The following is an 18,036-nucleotide window of genomic DNA, read 5'->3' as shown; positions in this document are numbered from 1 at the left end:
AAAAAAAAAAAAAAAAAAAAGATGAGTGCACAGTTCTGAGTCTTTACAAATATATGTGGTCATGTGACCACCACAATAAACACATGGGATGGAACGTTCTACCACCCTAAAAGGTTTCATGTGCACTTTGAAATCAACCTGTGAAGACTGGCAACCACAGCTTTTTGTTTTTTGAGGCGGATTCTCACTGTCACCCATGCTGGGGTGCAGTGGCACAATCTTGGCTAACTGCAACCTTGGTCTCCCAGGTTCAAGCAATTCTTCCGCCTCAGCCTCCCAGGTAGCTAAGACTACAAGCACATGCCACCATGCCGGGCTAATTTTTGTATTTTTACTAGAGACGGGGTTTCATCACGCTGGCCAGGCTGGTCTTGAATACCCGACCTCAGGTGATCGCCCACCTTGCCACCGCGCCCAGCACAACCAGTTTTGTCCCTGTAGTTGTGCTTTGGAAAAAATGTCACATAAATGAAGTCATGCTGTATGTGTAGCCTTCTGCGTCTGGCTTGAGAGCGTAATATGATTGGGATTCATCTGTGGTTTTCCACACACCAGTAGCTTGTTCCTTTTCATTGTATGGATGAACCACAACTTGTTTGTGTGTTCACCAGTTGATGGACACTTGGGCTGTTTTGGGTTTTGGCAGATTATGAAGGCTGCCACAAACTTTTAGACAGGTCCTGGTGGGACAGGTATCTTCATTCCTCTTGAGTACACATCTAGGACTGGGATTGCTGGGTTGTATGGTGCTGAGCAAAACAAGTTCCCTTAGAGACATTTTTTCACTTTTTATTATTGATTTCTACCTTAACTGTATTATGATCAAGAATATAAAGGTATTGAGGCTTACTTTACAGTAAAACATAGTCAACTCTATGTTCCACGTGTGCCTGAAGCATTCCCCGGGTGCACTGTTTTATCTGCGCTCACAAGGCCAAGGCTGTTGCATAGTTTCTTCAAGTCTCCCATATCTGCACTAATTTTCAGTCTGCTTGTCCTATCATTCACAAGCGGCATGTTTAAATCGCTCATTAAGTGGGGATCTGTATTTTCCTATATTCCCATCAATCTTTGCTCTAAATATGCTGAAGCTATTATTTTGTACATAGGGATGTATAGCTGAGAACTGCTATTTATTTTACAAGTTTTCTCTCATCTCTGGCAATGCTTTTGGCCTTAAAGTTATCTTAATATATTGAAAATATGGCCAGGCACATGGCTCATGCCCGTATTTCTAACACTTTGGGAGGCTGAGGTGGGAGGATCACTTGAGGCCAGGAGTTTGAGACCAGCCTGGGTGAGACTCTGTCTCTACCAAAAAAGGAAAAAAAAAAAAAAAATTAGTCAAGCATGGTGATGTGCCTAAGGCAGGAGGACTGTTGGAGACCAGGAGTTTGAGGCTGCAGTGAGCTATGACTGTGCCACTGCACAACAGGTTGAGCAACAGAGCAAGACCCTGTCAAGAAAAAAAAAAAAAGCTACACATTAGCTTTTGGTTAAAATTTGCATGATGTACCTTTTCCCATCTTCTTTTAACCTTTCTGTTGTCTATAAAGACAAAGTTCTAGACGTTCTCTTGTAAACTACATATAGCTGCTTTTTTAGGAAACTTATTTTAAAAAATTGAGCATGTAATCCAAGTACTTACTGATACATTTGGGTCTAAATCTACCATATTACTACATGTGTTCTGGTTGTCACACCTGTGCTATTTCCTGTAGTTTTTTATTTTTTCCTGTATTAGCATTTTAAAACCCGTTTTCCTCCTATTAGCCTGGAAGTTACACACATCACCATGTTTCATGGTTACCTTAGAGATGGCGAGAAGCAATTCTGATTTACCTGTGTGACTGGGACTCTTAACCACTTCCCAGTTAATGCAAGAACCTGAGATCCCTCGATTTACCCCATTCCTAACTTTCTTGCCACTATTTTCTCATATTTTAATTCACTATGTATTTTCAAGTCCATAAGACGTTGTAATTGTTTTATACAGGCTATTCATTTGGATTTATCCATACAGCTACCATTTTCATGACTATACATTCCTTTCTACATCAGTATTGTTTAAACATACCTTACGTGAGTCTATTGTATCTCCCTAAAGGGTTGGCCTGCCCCTGGCCCAGCTGCCCCTGCCTGCCAATATCTCCTTCCCATAAACCCTGGAGAACAACTAACCTTGTGAGGCCAAGCCTTTCAATGGCTCCCACTGCCTGCTGGACAGGATTTATAAACTCTTTCCTGACCCATTCCTTACCTGCTTCTGAAACCTGGCCCTTACCAGAGTCCCGCTCCTCGCTGGTACTCTGATTCTTTCATACTCTGGACAAACTGCTCCAGTCCTTCAGGACCAGTCACTTCCTTGGACGGCTCCTTGTGATCTGTGAGGAGAGGCAGACACCCTTTTGAGAGTGCCCTGCTCCAAACCCACTTGGTTGTCCAGCCTGCTCCAGCTGCTCCGTGATGCATGGATGGCCTGAATCATGTGTGTCCCCCCATTTCCTGGCCCAATAGGAACATAGGGCCTACACTGAGGTTATCCACAATATAGTGATAATAACCCCTGTAATGCTTTTTCCTTGTGTTGCTTTGAAGTTCAAATCCTAGTCTATGTGAAACAGCTTTAAAAGTTGGAGGGAGTATGTACCAGGATTAATGGCTGTTTCATAAGCTTAATGGGAAAAATTTTTAACAAAACATGAGTAGCTTTATTTTATTCCCAGGAGATTAATTTAAGCATCAGTGGATAATTCATTTTCTAATCATGTGCCTGATAATAAATTAGCTTTGTAATAAGAAGTCATTGTTAAAAATTTGTTTCTTTGTTGTTGAACTCTTTTAAACTAAAATCTTACACGAGACCCAAATATATGAAATAAATTTAAAATTCACATTGTGGTTGAAGCAGGAGTGAGGCTTTCTCACAGCAGTCATCAGCAGTACAAAACGACCGCCCTGCTGTTAAGTCCAGAGAGTCTTAGGCAGGTTTATTACGTTCTTTTCAACTAGAAACTTGAATAACTGTTTACCATTCCAACAACCCATCTCACATTTCGACGTACCTTCTTCAGAGTTAAGGAGAGCTGCTTTATAAACAGTGTGGTCAGATATAGCCACGTATGTAACAAACACTCCCGCAGAGTCATTGAGTCCCTCTGTGAACAGTCTGCTCAGCTGGCACTAAGTACTGTGGCGCGCTGGCCTGGCTCTGTACTTCAGGTCACCTACCCTCCAGGACTCCCTGCCTACCAGAACCCAGGTGTCACTGATCTTGCGAAGAAACTTCTGAGCTTGTTCTGTGACACATACAATTTACTGAATTTTTTAAGACTGAGAGATATCTGTGAATTTCAAACGCAAAAATAAAATTTAAAGTGTCCAGATAAATTGTGTTATGCAAAGTTTTATTTACAACTTGGATGACTTTATGATTGCTCAGAATCTGACACAGACTAATAAGTTTTATTGTCTGAAAATACTCATAAAATACCTCATCTCCAAAATAATTCAAATGAGTAATTAAATGAATGTTTTGAAAATGACAGTTTTCAAAAAGGAAAATTAAACACATTTTAGTAAATATATATGTTTTATTTGTCAAGAGTAAATGTCAGTTTTATTTAGAATACTCAAGTACAAAAAATGAAAATTTATATATCTATGACTGTTAAGAAATGTTAGAAATCATTAAAATGTTCTGAGAATACTAGTAAGGCACTGAATGCAAATACCACCTGAAATATGAATTATGTGCATTTTCATATCTTTAATATTCAGATGTTCCTAGTTATTTTCTCAAAATGTATTTTTAATAAAATGATTCAACCTTATTATTTTTCCCCTGGAAGACAGAGTTTAAACAAGTATGTAATGAAAAGTTTTCCTAATAAAAGCTGTGATACACTCATACTCAAAGGTACTTTATCATTAGGAAAAAAGAGTTTATATATTTGGATGTTTTAACTTTTAAAGATATTTTGTTCCACCACAGTAATACATCAGCCATAATAAGGCATAATAAAGCATGAAGTCATATTAAATAATTTGACATAAAAGCTTCAGATCGTATCACCAATTGGGTAACTGTATCAAAAATTTTTAAGTTCTATAAAACTATTAAGAGGTTAGAGTTTCAGCTCTATAATACATCCCAAAACATATTCCCCAAAATTTTTAGTATAAAAAAGGTTCACCTTGGAATATAAATGCAATCATATAGTCACGATATTAATGGGTTCTGTATTTTCAATGGCACTGACACTTTGCTCTTTGGTATAATGCACTGCAGTGACAATAGCTTGGTAGCAAGACAAAAGATTTAGATTCATCACAAAACAGCAACTTAAAAATTTCTAACAACAGTGAATATATATGAATATGTAGGTACAAGCTGAGTATCCCTTATCCAAAATGCTAGGGACCAGAAGTGTTTTGGATTTCAGATTCTGGAATATCTGCATATATACAATGGGACCTGACTAATTACATAATTCAGGTTTCACATCCACCTTATACATATAGCCTGAAAGTAATTTATATAACATTTTAAATAATTTTGTGCAAGAAACAAAATCCGTTTAAACTGAACCATCAGAAAGCAAAGGTGTCAGGTGGGGAATTTTCCACTTGTGGGGTCAAGTCAGTGCTCAGAAAGATTCAGATTTTGAAGCTTCTGGATTTCAGATTTTTGAATTAGAGATGCTCAACTTGTAGAATCATTCACTCTGGCTTATGTATTGACCTTGTACTTGAAAGTACTTTTCCATAAATATCAGTAACTGTGGCCGTTCACCAAATATAGAAGTGATAAAACAAATAAAAACAGCAAAATCAAAGCACACTTCTAGTTTTTTTTTAATAAAGTTTGCTTGTGATGATGACCTTCTGTGCTCTGGAACTTCTGTTTTACAAAAAATTGGAGCTGGAAAGAAAAAGAACCTTTTGATTGGTACACTTTGAAAGAAAACATTCAAGAAGTAAAAATTAGCAAATATGCACCTAGTATATTATAGGATATCTGGCTATGGGACTTTGAAAAAGCAAAGAAAAAACCAAAAACACCAAACCATATTTTCTTGAAGATAAATTCTTCTAGAGAGCTCTCAAAAAATACGGGTTTGGCCCTGATTTTGCAAACAACAGTAGGGTTCTCAAGTGGAGCAGGGAAATAATTTTTACAAGGTAAATGTAAATTATCTTTCATATGGGTGAAAAAATGTGAAATCTAATTTTAGTAACACTGGGTTAAGATGAAAGGAAAAAAAGTATTAATAAAAGAGCCATAAGCTTTAAAATTCAAAGCAGGTTGAAAAGCAGTAATAAATTTATAGTTTATCTTTTGAAATTCAATGCTTGAATAAAATACAGCTTTTATACTACTTATTCTTTAAAAAGTAATTGCATGCCTACTATGTACCAGACAACTGCTCTAGGCTCTGGGGATGGCTATATCAATGAACAAGATAATGATCCATGCCCTTGCAGAGCTTACATTAAAAGATCATACATGCGAATTCCTTCTTCTTTTCCAAAAAAAACAAAAAACAAAACAAAACAAAACCCTGTAAAATATATAAGCCAATAAAACCTGCCAAAGTCCTGTGGTTTACTTCTCCATGTTTAAAAAATTGAAAGCCACCAATGGGCCAAGGTTATGTTTTATTATTTTAAAGTTGAGTTGCAATATTCTGAAAATGGGTCTGACATAGATGCAGTGAGAGCATTAAACCAGATGTGTTGCTCTGTGGGGAACATGGGAGCATGCAATGCTGCTAGCACAGAGGCAGCTAGAGTAAACTGAGGCAGAGTCCACCAAATGAGCATTCTGAACAGAACAAGGCATGATGAATTTCCTCAACAGCCAAATAGTTAAACCAACAGGGACATCTTTAGTGGGAGAAATAAAACAAGGGACACAAAGTACAGAAGGAAATTATCAAAAAGGAAAAATAAACTTATTTTCTAAAACTTGGGTAACTGATTTTAACACATACCCCAAACCTACACGCCTTGTGATTATCATCCACATGCTACTCATGGCCGCCCCCTTACACTGTGGCCCTCTCTACCTTTCTCTGCCTCTTTACGTCCACCACTGTTTTCACAAGTTCTGACATCAACGCACAGGAGTTCGAATCCACAGCTTGGTTCCCTTATTAAAATAAAAATTCTCACAAAATCAGTATCAGTAGAATTTGTTCTAAAAAAATGAACCTAAGAATTAGTTTAATAAAATACTATCTATGTCTATAATTCCCCAACAAAGGGCACAGCTTCATTTAGACATGAAATTCAAAATAACTCATGGTAGGTCAGCAGCCATTAGCTGTGTACTAGGGTCACGACTGGGCTATGAAATAAGAGCAGCCATTTTTCCCCCAGCTAACTGATCCTTTCTACACTGTGATGTATTTTTATTTTGTTCATTCATTCATTTTGGCAAATACTGAACACATAACATGTGCCAGGTGCTGTTCTGGATGCTGGGGAAACCGCAGTGGACAAGAGGGACAAGGTCTCTCCTCTCCAAGAGCTGACATTTAGTTGGAGGAGGCAGACAAAGCATAAGGAAGCAGAAGTAAGAAGCGCAAGGAAGATCCGACAGGGCAATGTGACAAGTGCGGGCAGGGCTGCCAAGGAGGGTGGCTGGGTCTCTTACTTCTTACGGTCCTTGTCCTTCCTCAGGTTGCTGCCTGTTGCCAGAAAGGACTGGCCGTGAAATATCTCGGAGGTAGCTTTCTTTTTAGAGAAAGCAATTATTTCTTCTTCCAAAAGTCTTCTCTTTTCTTCAAGTTTCATTCTCTCTTCTTGGTGAAGTCTCTTAAGGTGCTCAAATTTGGCCTGTAGCTGGAAACAAAAGTGCAATCCCCACTACTGACACAGCACGGCAGCAGAGGCACGCTCTCCAGCTCAGCAACACAAAGGCGGACCCCATAGCACAACACAGAATAACCTACACAGTCAAAATCTTCCTGAAGTCTCAGAAGTTCACAGTTCAAGGAAAAGTTTACATATGGAATTCCCTTGGTAACTTTAATTTTAAATGAGTTCCCATGCAAAAAATGCTTTAAATATAATAAAAATCACAGCTTTATGAACAAAACTGTTTTTAAAACACTGTGACCTTTTCCTAGAGTTTTTATTTTCTCAGTGTATATTTTCCCCACAAAACTTCTTAAAGTCTCTTAAGTCCATGCTCAATAAAAATAAGAGATGCAAAGTATAGAAAGAAATCACCAGAAAGGAAAAAAACAACAACACTATTTTCCAAGTAAAATATGTGCAGTAAACAGTTATTGAAAACTGTACTGGTAAACATCACTGGAAAGCAAGTGTCAACTGTCAACTATGTCAAGAATGTCAAAACTGTATTCTATTTTTCCAGTCTTTCAATGTCTTGAGATCTAGGCTTTAAAAAATCCTAAACTCAGAGAAAGTTTTACATATAAAAATATTCATCATGTTAGAATTTACACTATCCAATAAAGATAAAGTCAAAGAATAAATGCTAAACACATCTGATGCAGCCGCAGGAGAGCAGAATGTGCAGGACTGTTGAGCTGAGGGCAACTAAGAAGCAGCAGATACAGGAAAGCTCTCTGACCTCCCTTTAGGTGCCTAAAGGGAGGATATAGATGTACAAAGACAAAAGGTATCCAGCTCCCTTCCCCAACCAGGGAGAACAAAGGTTAACCAGCAAAGACAACTTCAGACCCTTTTGGGCCTAGAGACTGGTACCAGACAGCTCTACATTAACTAGCTTTACTGGCTAGCCTTCATCCGCCAGCTATGTGCCTTCCTCCAAATTGCTGCCCCTAGAGACTCCAAGTCCTTTTCCTTTGTCTTGTCATTTTTGTAAAAATTAACTGTTCTTTGTTGAAGATGCTATAGAAGGTAGAATGCAGTCACTTCTTTGAGAACTACTCATTGACTGTATCACCCATGTATATGTGAAATACACATGCTAATAAACTTGCTTTTCTTTTGTTAATCTGAGAATAAGGGGTCATTCCAATTAAGAACCTATAGGGGTTATTCTTCCCCTAAACAACTGTTAAATGAGTTTCACAAAAGTTTATAACATTACCACAAGAGATTTCTCTTAAGTGAAAAAAGCAGAAGAAAAAATTATTTAAAGAATAAAATTCAGTAGTTTTGCATCTCCTTGGGGCTGAAAATCACTTGATAAACCATATAAAGGGAGCAATGTCACCTTGGATGTCAACTTAGGGGCAGGTCTGTCTTTTACTTTATATTTTTCCACAATTTAAGGAATGCCCTATATTTCTCAAAGCTATGAAGGGTATAAAACTCTGGAAACTTACAAATAAAAAGGAAGCTTTAAAACAACTGGGATATACCAAAAGAAAAATTCTATCTAATGTTTTTTACCATGATGGCTGGCACTGAGTAAGCACTCAATAAATATTACCCATTGTTAATAACAAAAAATAGGAAACTTATCTTGCTCCAACTGCCACCCCGGGTAGTTCTTTCTGTGCCCTGTGCTCTGTTATAGGTGCAAAAGAGAAACCCTTAGCACACATGTGCTGGGCTAACTGTGGAGCAGCGTCTCCCTGAGGATTACTTAGGAGCTATGTCTTTTTTATTTTTATACCCCCAGCACAGCACACAACGCTGCTCATAAAAGAATTCTAAATGATGTAGAAGAACTAGTAATGAGAAGAAATACAGATGGAAGTTATGTGAAGTTCTGCATGCAAGTTCAAAGAGACAAGGTCCAAGGAAGAATGTAGGTGGTCCTGGTTTAATTGTGGCTTACCTCAAAAAAAAAAATCTAGGGTCTTAAGCCAGCTCCATACGAATCAGCTGTGTGCTGTGCCCTCTAACAACACAAAGACAGTGTCTAGAATCTACATTTTAAAAGATAACCGTATTTTTGGTCCTCTGATCTGGTTAGGTAAATCTAACATTAACGTTTTAGTTCTGGGTAGAAACCTAGCATTCATGCAAACAAAGCAGGACTTGGTGTCTAGAAAAAGATGACATCGCTGGGCGTGGTGGCTCATGGAGGTTTACAGGCATGAGCCACCGCACCTGGCTATGTCATCTTTTTCTAAGACACCTAGTTGTCTAGAAAGGGGGAGACCTTTGGGAGGCCAAGGCGGGTGGATTGCCTGAGCTCAAGAGGTCAAGACCAGGCTGGGCAACACGGTGAAACCCCGTTTCTACTAATACAAAAAATTAACCAGGTGTGGTGGTGTGCGCCTGTACTCCCAGCTACTCGGAAGGCTGAGATAGGAGAAATGCTTGAACCCGGGAGGCTGAGGTTGCAGTGAGCCAAGATGGCGCCATTATACTCCAGCCTGGGCAACAGAGTGAGGCTCCATCTCAAAAAAAAAAAAGATGACATATAACATTTGAGGAAATATTTCACTGAAAATCAGAGACTGAGGGAAGAAACCAGAGAGCTAAACTCTGGTCTAATAAAAGTGTTATGTTCCAAATACGGAACAGGTTGTCCTGTGAGCCAGCGAGCACCTGACAGGAGAAGTATTCCAAGGGAAACAAGGTTAAAACAGATAATCGAATAAGGCCCTTCTAACCTAAGATGCTTTTATTCCAGAGGATGTCTTTTCAGAGAAGCATCAGTTCCTTAGTATTTGTTTATTTAAATGGTTCCTGCTTTTAAAAAAGTTACATGCTAGGTACGTGTGTGTGTTTAAAGGGCACGCTACCCAGATGTCATTCAAATCGGTGGCACAAACAGAGTGACAGTTTTCTGCACACGTGTGCACCGGTGATGTGGGAGAGGAGCAGGAGTGGGGCAAAGTCTGGAAAGGAAGCAGCAAGGGCAGGTTTCTATCACGTGACTAGAGATAGCTCTCTGGTTACTCAAATGGAGGTTGTGTACCTCATATGCATACTAAAATATCTTGAAAGGTCACAGAGCCCTTCATACATCATTCATGAGGTTGACTAAAAATTTCCAGGAAAACTATAAAGAGGGAAACATTAAACAAGATGGTGGGGAGGTGTGAATGTGACTATTATTCACACTGTGTGGCATTTCCAGCTCTGGCTATCAACAACTATTTCATATACATGAAGCATGCATGCATGGTTCCATTATTCACTATGACAGGCAGTTAATTCAAACACATTTTCAAATTCTCAAAAAATTAAAAACAAGGGATCTTTTGTGTTACCAATAGTCACCAATTCTCTTAAGATTAAGTCATCAATATGGTACGACAGTCTCCCCTTTTCCATGGGGGATACGTTCCAAGACTCCAGGAGGATGCCTGAAACCACAGGTAGTACCATACCCTATGTTTTTCCCTATATATAGACACCTATGGTAAAGTTAAGGCACAGTGTAAGAGACTAACAATAACAATTAATAATAAAATAGAACAATTATAACAATATATGTAATAAAAGTTATGCGAATGTGGTCTCTTTCTCTCTCTCTCTCAAAATATCTTATAGTAATATTTTCAGACCGTGGTTGACCACGGGTAACTGAAACCTGAGAAAGCCAAACTGAGGATAAAGGGGAATACTGTACAATGCTATACCTTTTGTAAACACTACTTTTAAGGATACTACACATTCTGTCACTCAAAGATCCTTTTAAAAGTATCTTTTTTCTTTGGGAGGCCGAGGTGGGCGGATCATGTGAGGTCAGGAGTTCGAGACCAGCCTGACCAACATGGAGAAACCCCGTCTCTACTAAAAATACAAAATTAGCCGGGCAAGACGGTGCATGCCTATAATCCCAGCTACTCGGGAGGCTGAGGCAGGAGGATCGCCTGAACACAAGAGGCAGAGGTTGCGGTGGGCCGAGATTGCGCCACTGCAAAAAAAAAAGTAACTTTTTTTTTTTGAGAGGGAGTCTCACTCTGTTGCCCAGGCTGGAGTGCAGTGGCATAATCTCGGCTCACCGCAACCTCTGCCTCTTGTGTTCAGGCGATTCTCCTGCCTCAGCCTCCCGAGTAGCTGGGACTATAGGCATGCGCCGCCATGCCCGGCTAATTTTTGTATTTTTAGTAGAGATGGGGTTTCAGCATATTGGCCAGGCTGGTCTTGAACTCCTGATCTCAAGTGATCCACCCACCTTGGCCTCCCAAAGTGCTAGGATTACAGGCATGAACCACCACACCCGGCCCCATTTTTAGAAATTAGAAATAAATACTAGGGAAAATATTTCACTCTGCTGAGCTAGCAGATGACTTCCATCTAAATTCTGCGTGGTCCCTTCTGCCCTGCCTGCCTAGAAGTTAGAGCCTTAGAGCCCAGTCTTTGTGTTCACTTAAAAATTCCCTCGACCAGGGTTCTCGGCTGCCCTCTGTGCAAACCCCTTCTTCACACCCTGTATTATAAGTCTCCTGTTCTCTTCATGTTCATGGTTGTAATGTAGCTGCATTTTTAAATTGCAAATTACTGAGCATACTTTTTGGAAATATGAGGGGCATAAATGTTAAATGAAAAAATTATCCCAAGATATAGACTGACATATCAAATTGGGTAGTAATAATAACTTAATGATGGTCAAGTAACCTGAGGGATAAATATAAATGGTACTTTTTCTTAAAGTGGGGGGGGGTATATAAGAAATCCATGTGTCACACACACATGCCTCATGAGTTCTTCTAGAATGTTGTCAATAAAGGAATAGGGAAGACAGAACGTCAACGATATTTGGAGACATCATTTGTTCTGTGCATCTCCCCACTCTACTCATCTAATGTTCACACACTATTATCTAAGCATACATCATTTTACTAACCTACATATAAAAATCTAGATTTATACAAAAGATAAGGGATATTTGTTTCACAACAATATTGGCAAGGACATATTTAAGTAACAGTCCTTTATTATAGAATTAAATAATGTTCTGAGTGGTATCTTTTTATTAGTGAATTGGCAAAACTAAGAGTCATGCTATATAAGAAACTCTTGAATAAAAGAAACTAAACAAACATAATACCCATGTACAATATGTAATCTGTGATTGCATCCTGGTTCAAAAACAAAAACAGAAAAATCACCAAATAAAAAGGAACGATTTTGAAAGCCAATCTTGGGACAACTGGGGAAATCTGAATAAGGACTGAAGATTGGGTGCGATTATGGTATTCCTATTTTCCTAGGTAAGGGGAAGGACATAGGTATCCTATACTTTCACTTTTCTGGTGTTTGAACTTTTTCCAAATACAACATCAAAATTTGAATTATAAATAAATTAGTAAACTATTACTTTTACAAAACCACTTCCTGCACAGTTCACTTACGCAGCAAGTACTATAAGTGTATTTGAAATAATAAACTAGCACAACTGATTACAGATTAACTCTTCAAGAAATCATGTATTTTCAAGAAAATAGCTTTACTCAAAACCTAAACTGCTGCTTGAGAACTAGAAGCAAACAAAACTATGGAAGTTCACTGGTGATTTTTTTTGGTGCCAGGACTACCCCAAGGTCATCTAGACCAGGGGTCCCCAATCCCCAGGCCACGGACCAGTACTGGTCCATGGCCTGTTAGGAACCACTGCACAGTATGGGGTGAGTGGCGGGCAAACAAGCAGTATTGCCTGAACTCTGCCTCCTGTTAGATCTGTGGTGGCATTCGATTCCCACAGGAGAGCAAACCCTATTGCAAACTGCGCATGTGAGGGATGTAGGTTGTGCGCTCCGTATGAGAATCTAATGCCTGAGGATGTGAGGTGGAACAGTTTCGTCCTGAAACCATCGCCCCTGGTCCGTGGAAAAATTGTCTTTAGGAAACTGGTCCCTGGTGCCAAAAAGGTTGGGGACCACTGATCTAGACCACCTAACTACACCCTGACAGACTGAGAGACTGGGTTCAAATGGGAAGTAAAGCTACTTCACAGCCTTCACAAATCCCCATTTCAGGGCAAACAACCACCCCAGCAACACTCAAAAAAGGCTTTATTAAGCCATAGTAAAAATGTTTATGGCTCATGGTTAAGACACTTCTCAGTAACCTAGTCCATTACGAGCCCTTGGTAAACCATTTCAAATGGAAGAATATTTGCTCAAAAGGCCAAAATTCTCTTTGGTCTCAGTTAAAGGAGTGAGATGACAAAGGGAAGGTCATCGTTTGGAAAGCATCACAGTAAGACGCATACACTGTGTTGCCACTGTGGCTGTGAGGCCCACCACCTTCAGGAGTTGGCCTGTGGCAAATGTGGCTTACCCTGCCAGGCACAAGAAAACATCCAGTGGTGTTTCTTCCTTTAGCCTTGGCACTAACAAAGACAAACCACCACTGAGACTGGTTAAATGAGGCACCTAAAAATTGTATACTGTGGATTCAAGGCATGGTGGATTTCATGAGAGAAAAATGTTTGCACCCAAGAGGGTAGCTGCTGCAGCTTCCAGTTCATTATAAGAATTTCAACGATTAGTCACTCCATAAATGCACTACTTTAAAAAAAAAAAAAGAAGGCCAAAGTTTTCATTTAATTTCAGGCTATGATTTTAAGTCAATATTCAAATACTATGTGTTGGAAAAACTACTCTTTAAAGAACAAGTAGCCTACAAAAGCATCTCAAGCAAATTCTTGGAATAAATTCTCCAAATTAATAGGACATCTAAAAAATAAATGCAAACCACATCAAACCAGCATACTTGCCTCTCTCTCAGCTTCTTTCAATATGGCTTCTTTCTCCTTTACTCGTTGCACAAACATCTGCTTCATTTCTTCTTCCTTCCTCTGACGTTCACCATGGAACTCATGTCTTTTGGCTTCATAGGTCTCTTGAAGACTAAAAAGTTATTTGTGTTACTCTCCTGTTAAAAAGTGATATAGGCCGGGTATGGTGGCTCACGCCTGTAATCCTAATACTCTGGGAGGCCAAGGCAGGTGGATCACCTAATGTCAGGAGTTCAAGACCAGCCTGGCCAACATGGTGAAACCCTGTCTCTACAAAAATACAAAAATTTGCTGGGCATGATGGCAGGTGCCTGTAATCCCAGCTACTTGGGAGGCTGAGGTGAAAGAATTGCTTGAACCCAGGAGGCAGAGACTGCAGTGAGCCGAGATCACGCCATTGCACTCCAGCCTGGGTGACAGAGCAAGACTCTGTCTCAAAAATAAAAAAAGTTATATAATTGGCCGTGCCTGGTGACTCATGCCTGTAATCCTAGCACTTTGGGAGGCTGAGGTGGGAGGATCACCTGAGGTAAGGAGTTCAAGACCAGCCTGGCCAATATCGTGAAACCCTGTCTCTATTAAAAATACAAAAAATTAGTCAGGCATGGTGGTGTGCACCTGTAGTCCCAGCTACATGGGAGGCTGAGGCAGGAGAATTGCTTGAGCCCAGGAGGTGGAGGCTGCAGTGAGCCAAGATCCCGCCACTGCATTCCAGCCTGGGCGACAGAGCGAGACTCTGTCTCCAAAAAAAAAAAAAAAAAAAGTGATATAATAAACTTTAAAAAATACAAGTGCTCACCTAATGACATTAACAGGTTCTTGAAAACTATAACTGTAAGTGAAGCAACATATAATTAAACCAATTTTTACTGTAGGGTAATTGATAGAAATAAGAATTAAGTTCCTATGGCATATTTCTGGTCACAAAAACACTATCAAACTTGTAAAAACTCAAAACCTTCCTAATATTAAACATAGAAATAAATGTTAGCTATATACACATTTAAGAAAAATTAAAAACAAGTAGGACAATTAATTACCCAATTTTTGGTGCATCAGTGAGTGATGGCAGTCATCGTAGTGGAGGCGAAATCAGGGAATAAGTGTTTGCAAAGGGAAAACTGTAAAGATCATCTCCTACCACAATGTAATTCAAAAACAAATAACAACAAATATGGCAGGCTCACTGAGTTCTTTCACACCACATTGCTTACTGTCCTACATTTGTGTACTGTATACTTAACAAATTTTTATGTTACAATAATACGTATTCATTCATTCATTCTCCAACCTGCTTACTCCAGTTCAGGGTCATGGATGGCTGGAGCCTATCCTGGAAGCTAAGTGGAAATCGGCCCTGGACAGCACGCCATTCCATTGCAGGGCACACTCACACCACCCACACCCAACTCAGACTGGGACAATTTAGACATGCCATGAACTTAACGCTGACAGCTTTGGGATGAAGAACCCAGAGAAAACCTGTAGATACAGGGAGAATGTGCCAACTCTACACAGACAGTGGCCATCACCAGGAATCAATTTTTTTTCTTATCAATGTTATAACAAAATGACATTGAACAAAACATTGTTATTCAAGAACCTGCCATACATCCCATGTTCAGCCTCATATATGTAACAGGTACCAATATCTTTTTACACATGGCAACCCAAAACATGAAATTTCCTATAGCATGAAATATGAAGTCACCTGTGTTAGTGCTGATATGGAGTACTAGAGTCCTGAAGTCTCTGCTTAAGCAACTCCTTTACAAGAAATACCCTCGTTTCAGCCTAAACACATCCCTCTTTCAATCTCACTATGAGTAGAACTGGAATCACTATGTGTAGAAACTTGGAAATCCTGAGTCATCTTTCACTCTTCCCTTACCCTATCTCCCTATCTTATCACCAAGGTCCATTAGTTCAGCTTCTGAAGCTAAGCCTCTTAACATAACCTTCTTTCCATTTCTACAGATTATCTGATTACAGCCGAACCTGATCTTTGTGATTTTCTGCCTTCACTACTGCAACAATCTCCTAATTCATCTCTGAGCTTCTAGTTCCTCTTTCACTTTGTTCTTGTCACTCTCTAGATTTTCCACCAAAAGCACAGATCTCATTATCTTTTCTCACCACATTAAAGTTATGTTATCTATAGAATAAGGTCCCACCTCCTTTAAATTGCACTCAAGAAACTTTGTATCTGGCCTAATTTTACCTTTCCAGATTGATTTCTCACCAAACAATTCTGACACCCTCAGGTTTCAGTCACACCAATGAACAGCCACACCAGTTCACTGTTCCTAGAATGTACCTGGCATTTCAGGCTTCAATTTGTGGCCACTGTCCACTTTCTACCCCCATGCTGCCCTGCTAATCCTCTGCCCCTCAAGGGCAAATTCACATACAACTTCCTCTGTAAAGTCTTCCCCATTCTCCCCTGTTGCAGGCTGAAAGAATGAGGGTCATGATCAACTCAGTATACCACTGGAGGCTTTATAAGTAAAGAGCAAACTGTTCTCACAAATGCAGAATGTTTGCAAACTGACAAACTGCGTCTGCCGTCCAGAAGAAATGCTGAGGGCAGTCACAACCCAGGCACAAGTGTTTCTTATGACCATCTACAGGGCACATCTGAAGCCTGTTAGCAATAATATGAACCTGTGATCAATTAGGCAGCTGACAAATCATTACCTCTTCCTCCCTGTTCTTTCTACCCAATAAATATGAAGGGCTGAAGAAGATTGGGGTGGCTGCCTTTGCCCACTAGAAGCAGGGTGCTCTCTTCTTCCCCTGGCCCCTTTCTTTAAAACAGTTTAAGTTTTCATTTCTGCATTTGTCCTCCTTCGTTCAGTCCTGTAGTGACTGCCACACTCCCCAGTTAGAATTAACTGTTCCTTCCAAGCACTGCCATGGCATTTATATCCTGCCTACCTCTCCCTTCTCATAGGTCACAAACCTTGAGAACAGAAAATGAATCCTTATTCATCTCTGACTGACTATCCAGCAGAACTCTCTAGACATTTCAGTTTCTTTATCAATGTTCATTCCATGACAAATTTCTGGGAGAGGGGAGGCAGACTGAACCAGCATAACCAGCAAAGAAAGGACTATCCTGGAACTCTACCGGTAGCTGCCCTTTCCTATGTGTAGCATTTTGGAAGTATAATAAACCTTCCTATATGTCAGAAATGCTGAGCCCTTCCATTTGGGCTTGCTATCAGAATATCCCAAAGGTTTGACAGAGAACACAAATTCACTTTCCAGCTGCACTAGTGAGAAATGTCTATTGCTTATAAAAATAAATCAATTTCAAAATATGATGAATTAAGAAATCTTATTAATCTTAAATTTTATAACTGGAGACATCAAGCTTTTAAGTATAGAATTCTGTAAGTTCAAAGAAACACAGAGTAAGAAATACTACACAACAGCTACCATGGCTGAGAGGTGAGTGTGAGGCATGTACAGGAGGGGTTCCAAGAAGAAACAGATCCTAAACACTTGCAGAAACATGTTCTTTAAAAGAAGAGATTACAAATGTGCAAAATACCCTAGACATCATATGTCTCACACCCCAAGGAGGCATTTTACTTAGTACCAGGCTTTTTGCTTGTTTGTTTTGATCTTTTTTTTAAAGAAGCCCCTATATTTATCAGCTACTTTCATCATCTTTAGAAACTTCACTACATTTCACTAGTCCAACATGACTGATAGTCTTTATAGACAAGCTTGAAGTAAAAATATCTTGAATTCATAACAAACATAAGATTTTTTTAAAACAATGGCTTCATTAATCTATACAAGCACTTGAGTTGTTCACAAGGAAAATACACCTACCCGGTGAAGAGAAGAGATCTAACATGTGCTGAGTATCTGCTACTGGCAGGATACTCTTCTGGACTCCTTTATGTTGACTATTTAATTCCCACAGCAACCCTGAAGAACAAGCCCTCACATTCTAAATAAGAAAACTAAAGCACAGAGAGTAATCCGCCCAAAGAAACACAACTGAAAAGTAAAAAGCTGGGATTTGAAGCAGATTAGACTTGTTCCAAAGTTCATATTCCCAACTACCACAAATCGGATTGCCCCAATGTGATGTCTCAGCAGAAGAAAGTGATGGATGGCTTCTACATATTTTGCATCTTATTGTGCTGCTTTCCAACTTCTGACAATGTAAATTTACAAGGCCAATTTCAAGTAAAGAAACTTGTACTATTTTTCAAAAGGTGGTAAAGAAAGATCTAGAAGAGAATGGTCTATAAAGTTAGTATTCTAAAACTAATGCAATCATTGTTTCTTATAGATTAAATAAAAATAAAAACATTTTCTTGCTATACTATTCCCTTTTCTAGCATAAAAGTAGCTTGCTGTCATAA

The 18,036-nt window shown here is 39.3% G+C and overlaps 1 protein-coding gene across 12 annotated transcripts in view; it reads right to left on the bottom strand.

Annotated features, from left to right (window-relative positions):
* Positions 1 to 3,396: 3,396 nt before the first annotated feature.
* The window catches only part of SEPT10 (septin 10), a 69,950-nt gene continuing 55,310 nt past the window's right edge, over positions 3,397 to 18,036 (bottom strand). For 8 of the 12 annotated variants that reach the window (XM_025353634.1, XM_025353631.1, XM_025353636.1 and 5 more), the window contains 3 exons: positions 13,631 to 13,763; positions 6,662 to 6,849; positions 3,574 to 4,924 (listed from right to left, as the gene is read on the bottom strand). In XM_025353634.1, coding sequence (XP_025209419.1) covers positions 4,909 to 4,924; positions 6,662 to 6,849; positions 13,631 to 13,763 — 337 coding nt within the window. In that variant the 3' untranslated portion in view covers positions 3,574 to 4,908. Of the gene's footprint in view, positions 6,850 to 13,630; positions 13,764 to 18,036 lie in introns of all 12 variants that reach the window. The other 4 variants (XM_025353635.1, XM_025353642.1, XM_025353641.1 and 1 more) reach the window with 2 other exon arrangements.

Source organism: Theropithecus gelada, chromosome 13, assembly GCF_003255815.1.
Source record: "Theropithecus gelada isolate Dixy chromosome 13, Tgel_1.0, whole genome shotgun sequence".
Lineage (NCBI taxonomy): Eukaryota > Metazoa > Chordata > Mammalia > Primates > Cercopithecidae > Theropithecus > Theropithecus gelada.
This window is presented reverse-complemented; position numbering and strand designations above follow the sequence as displayed.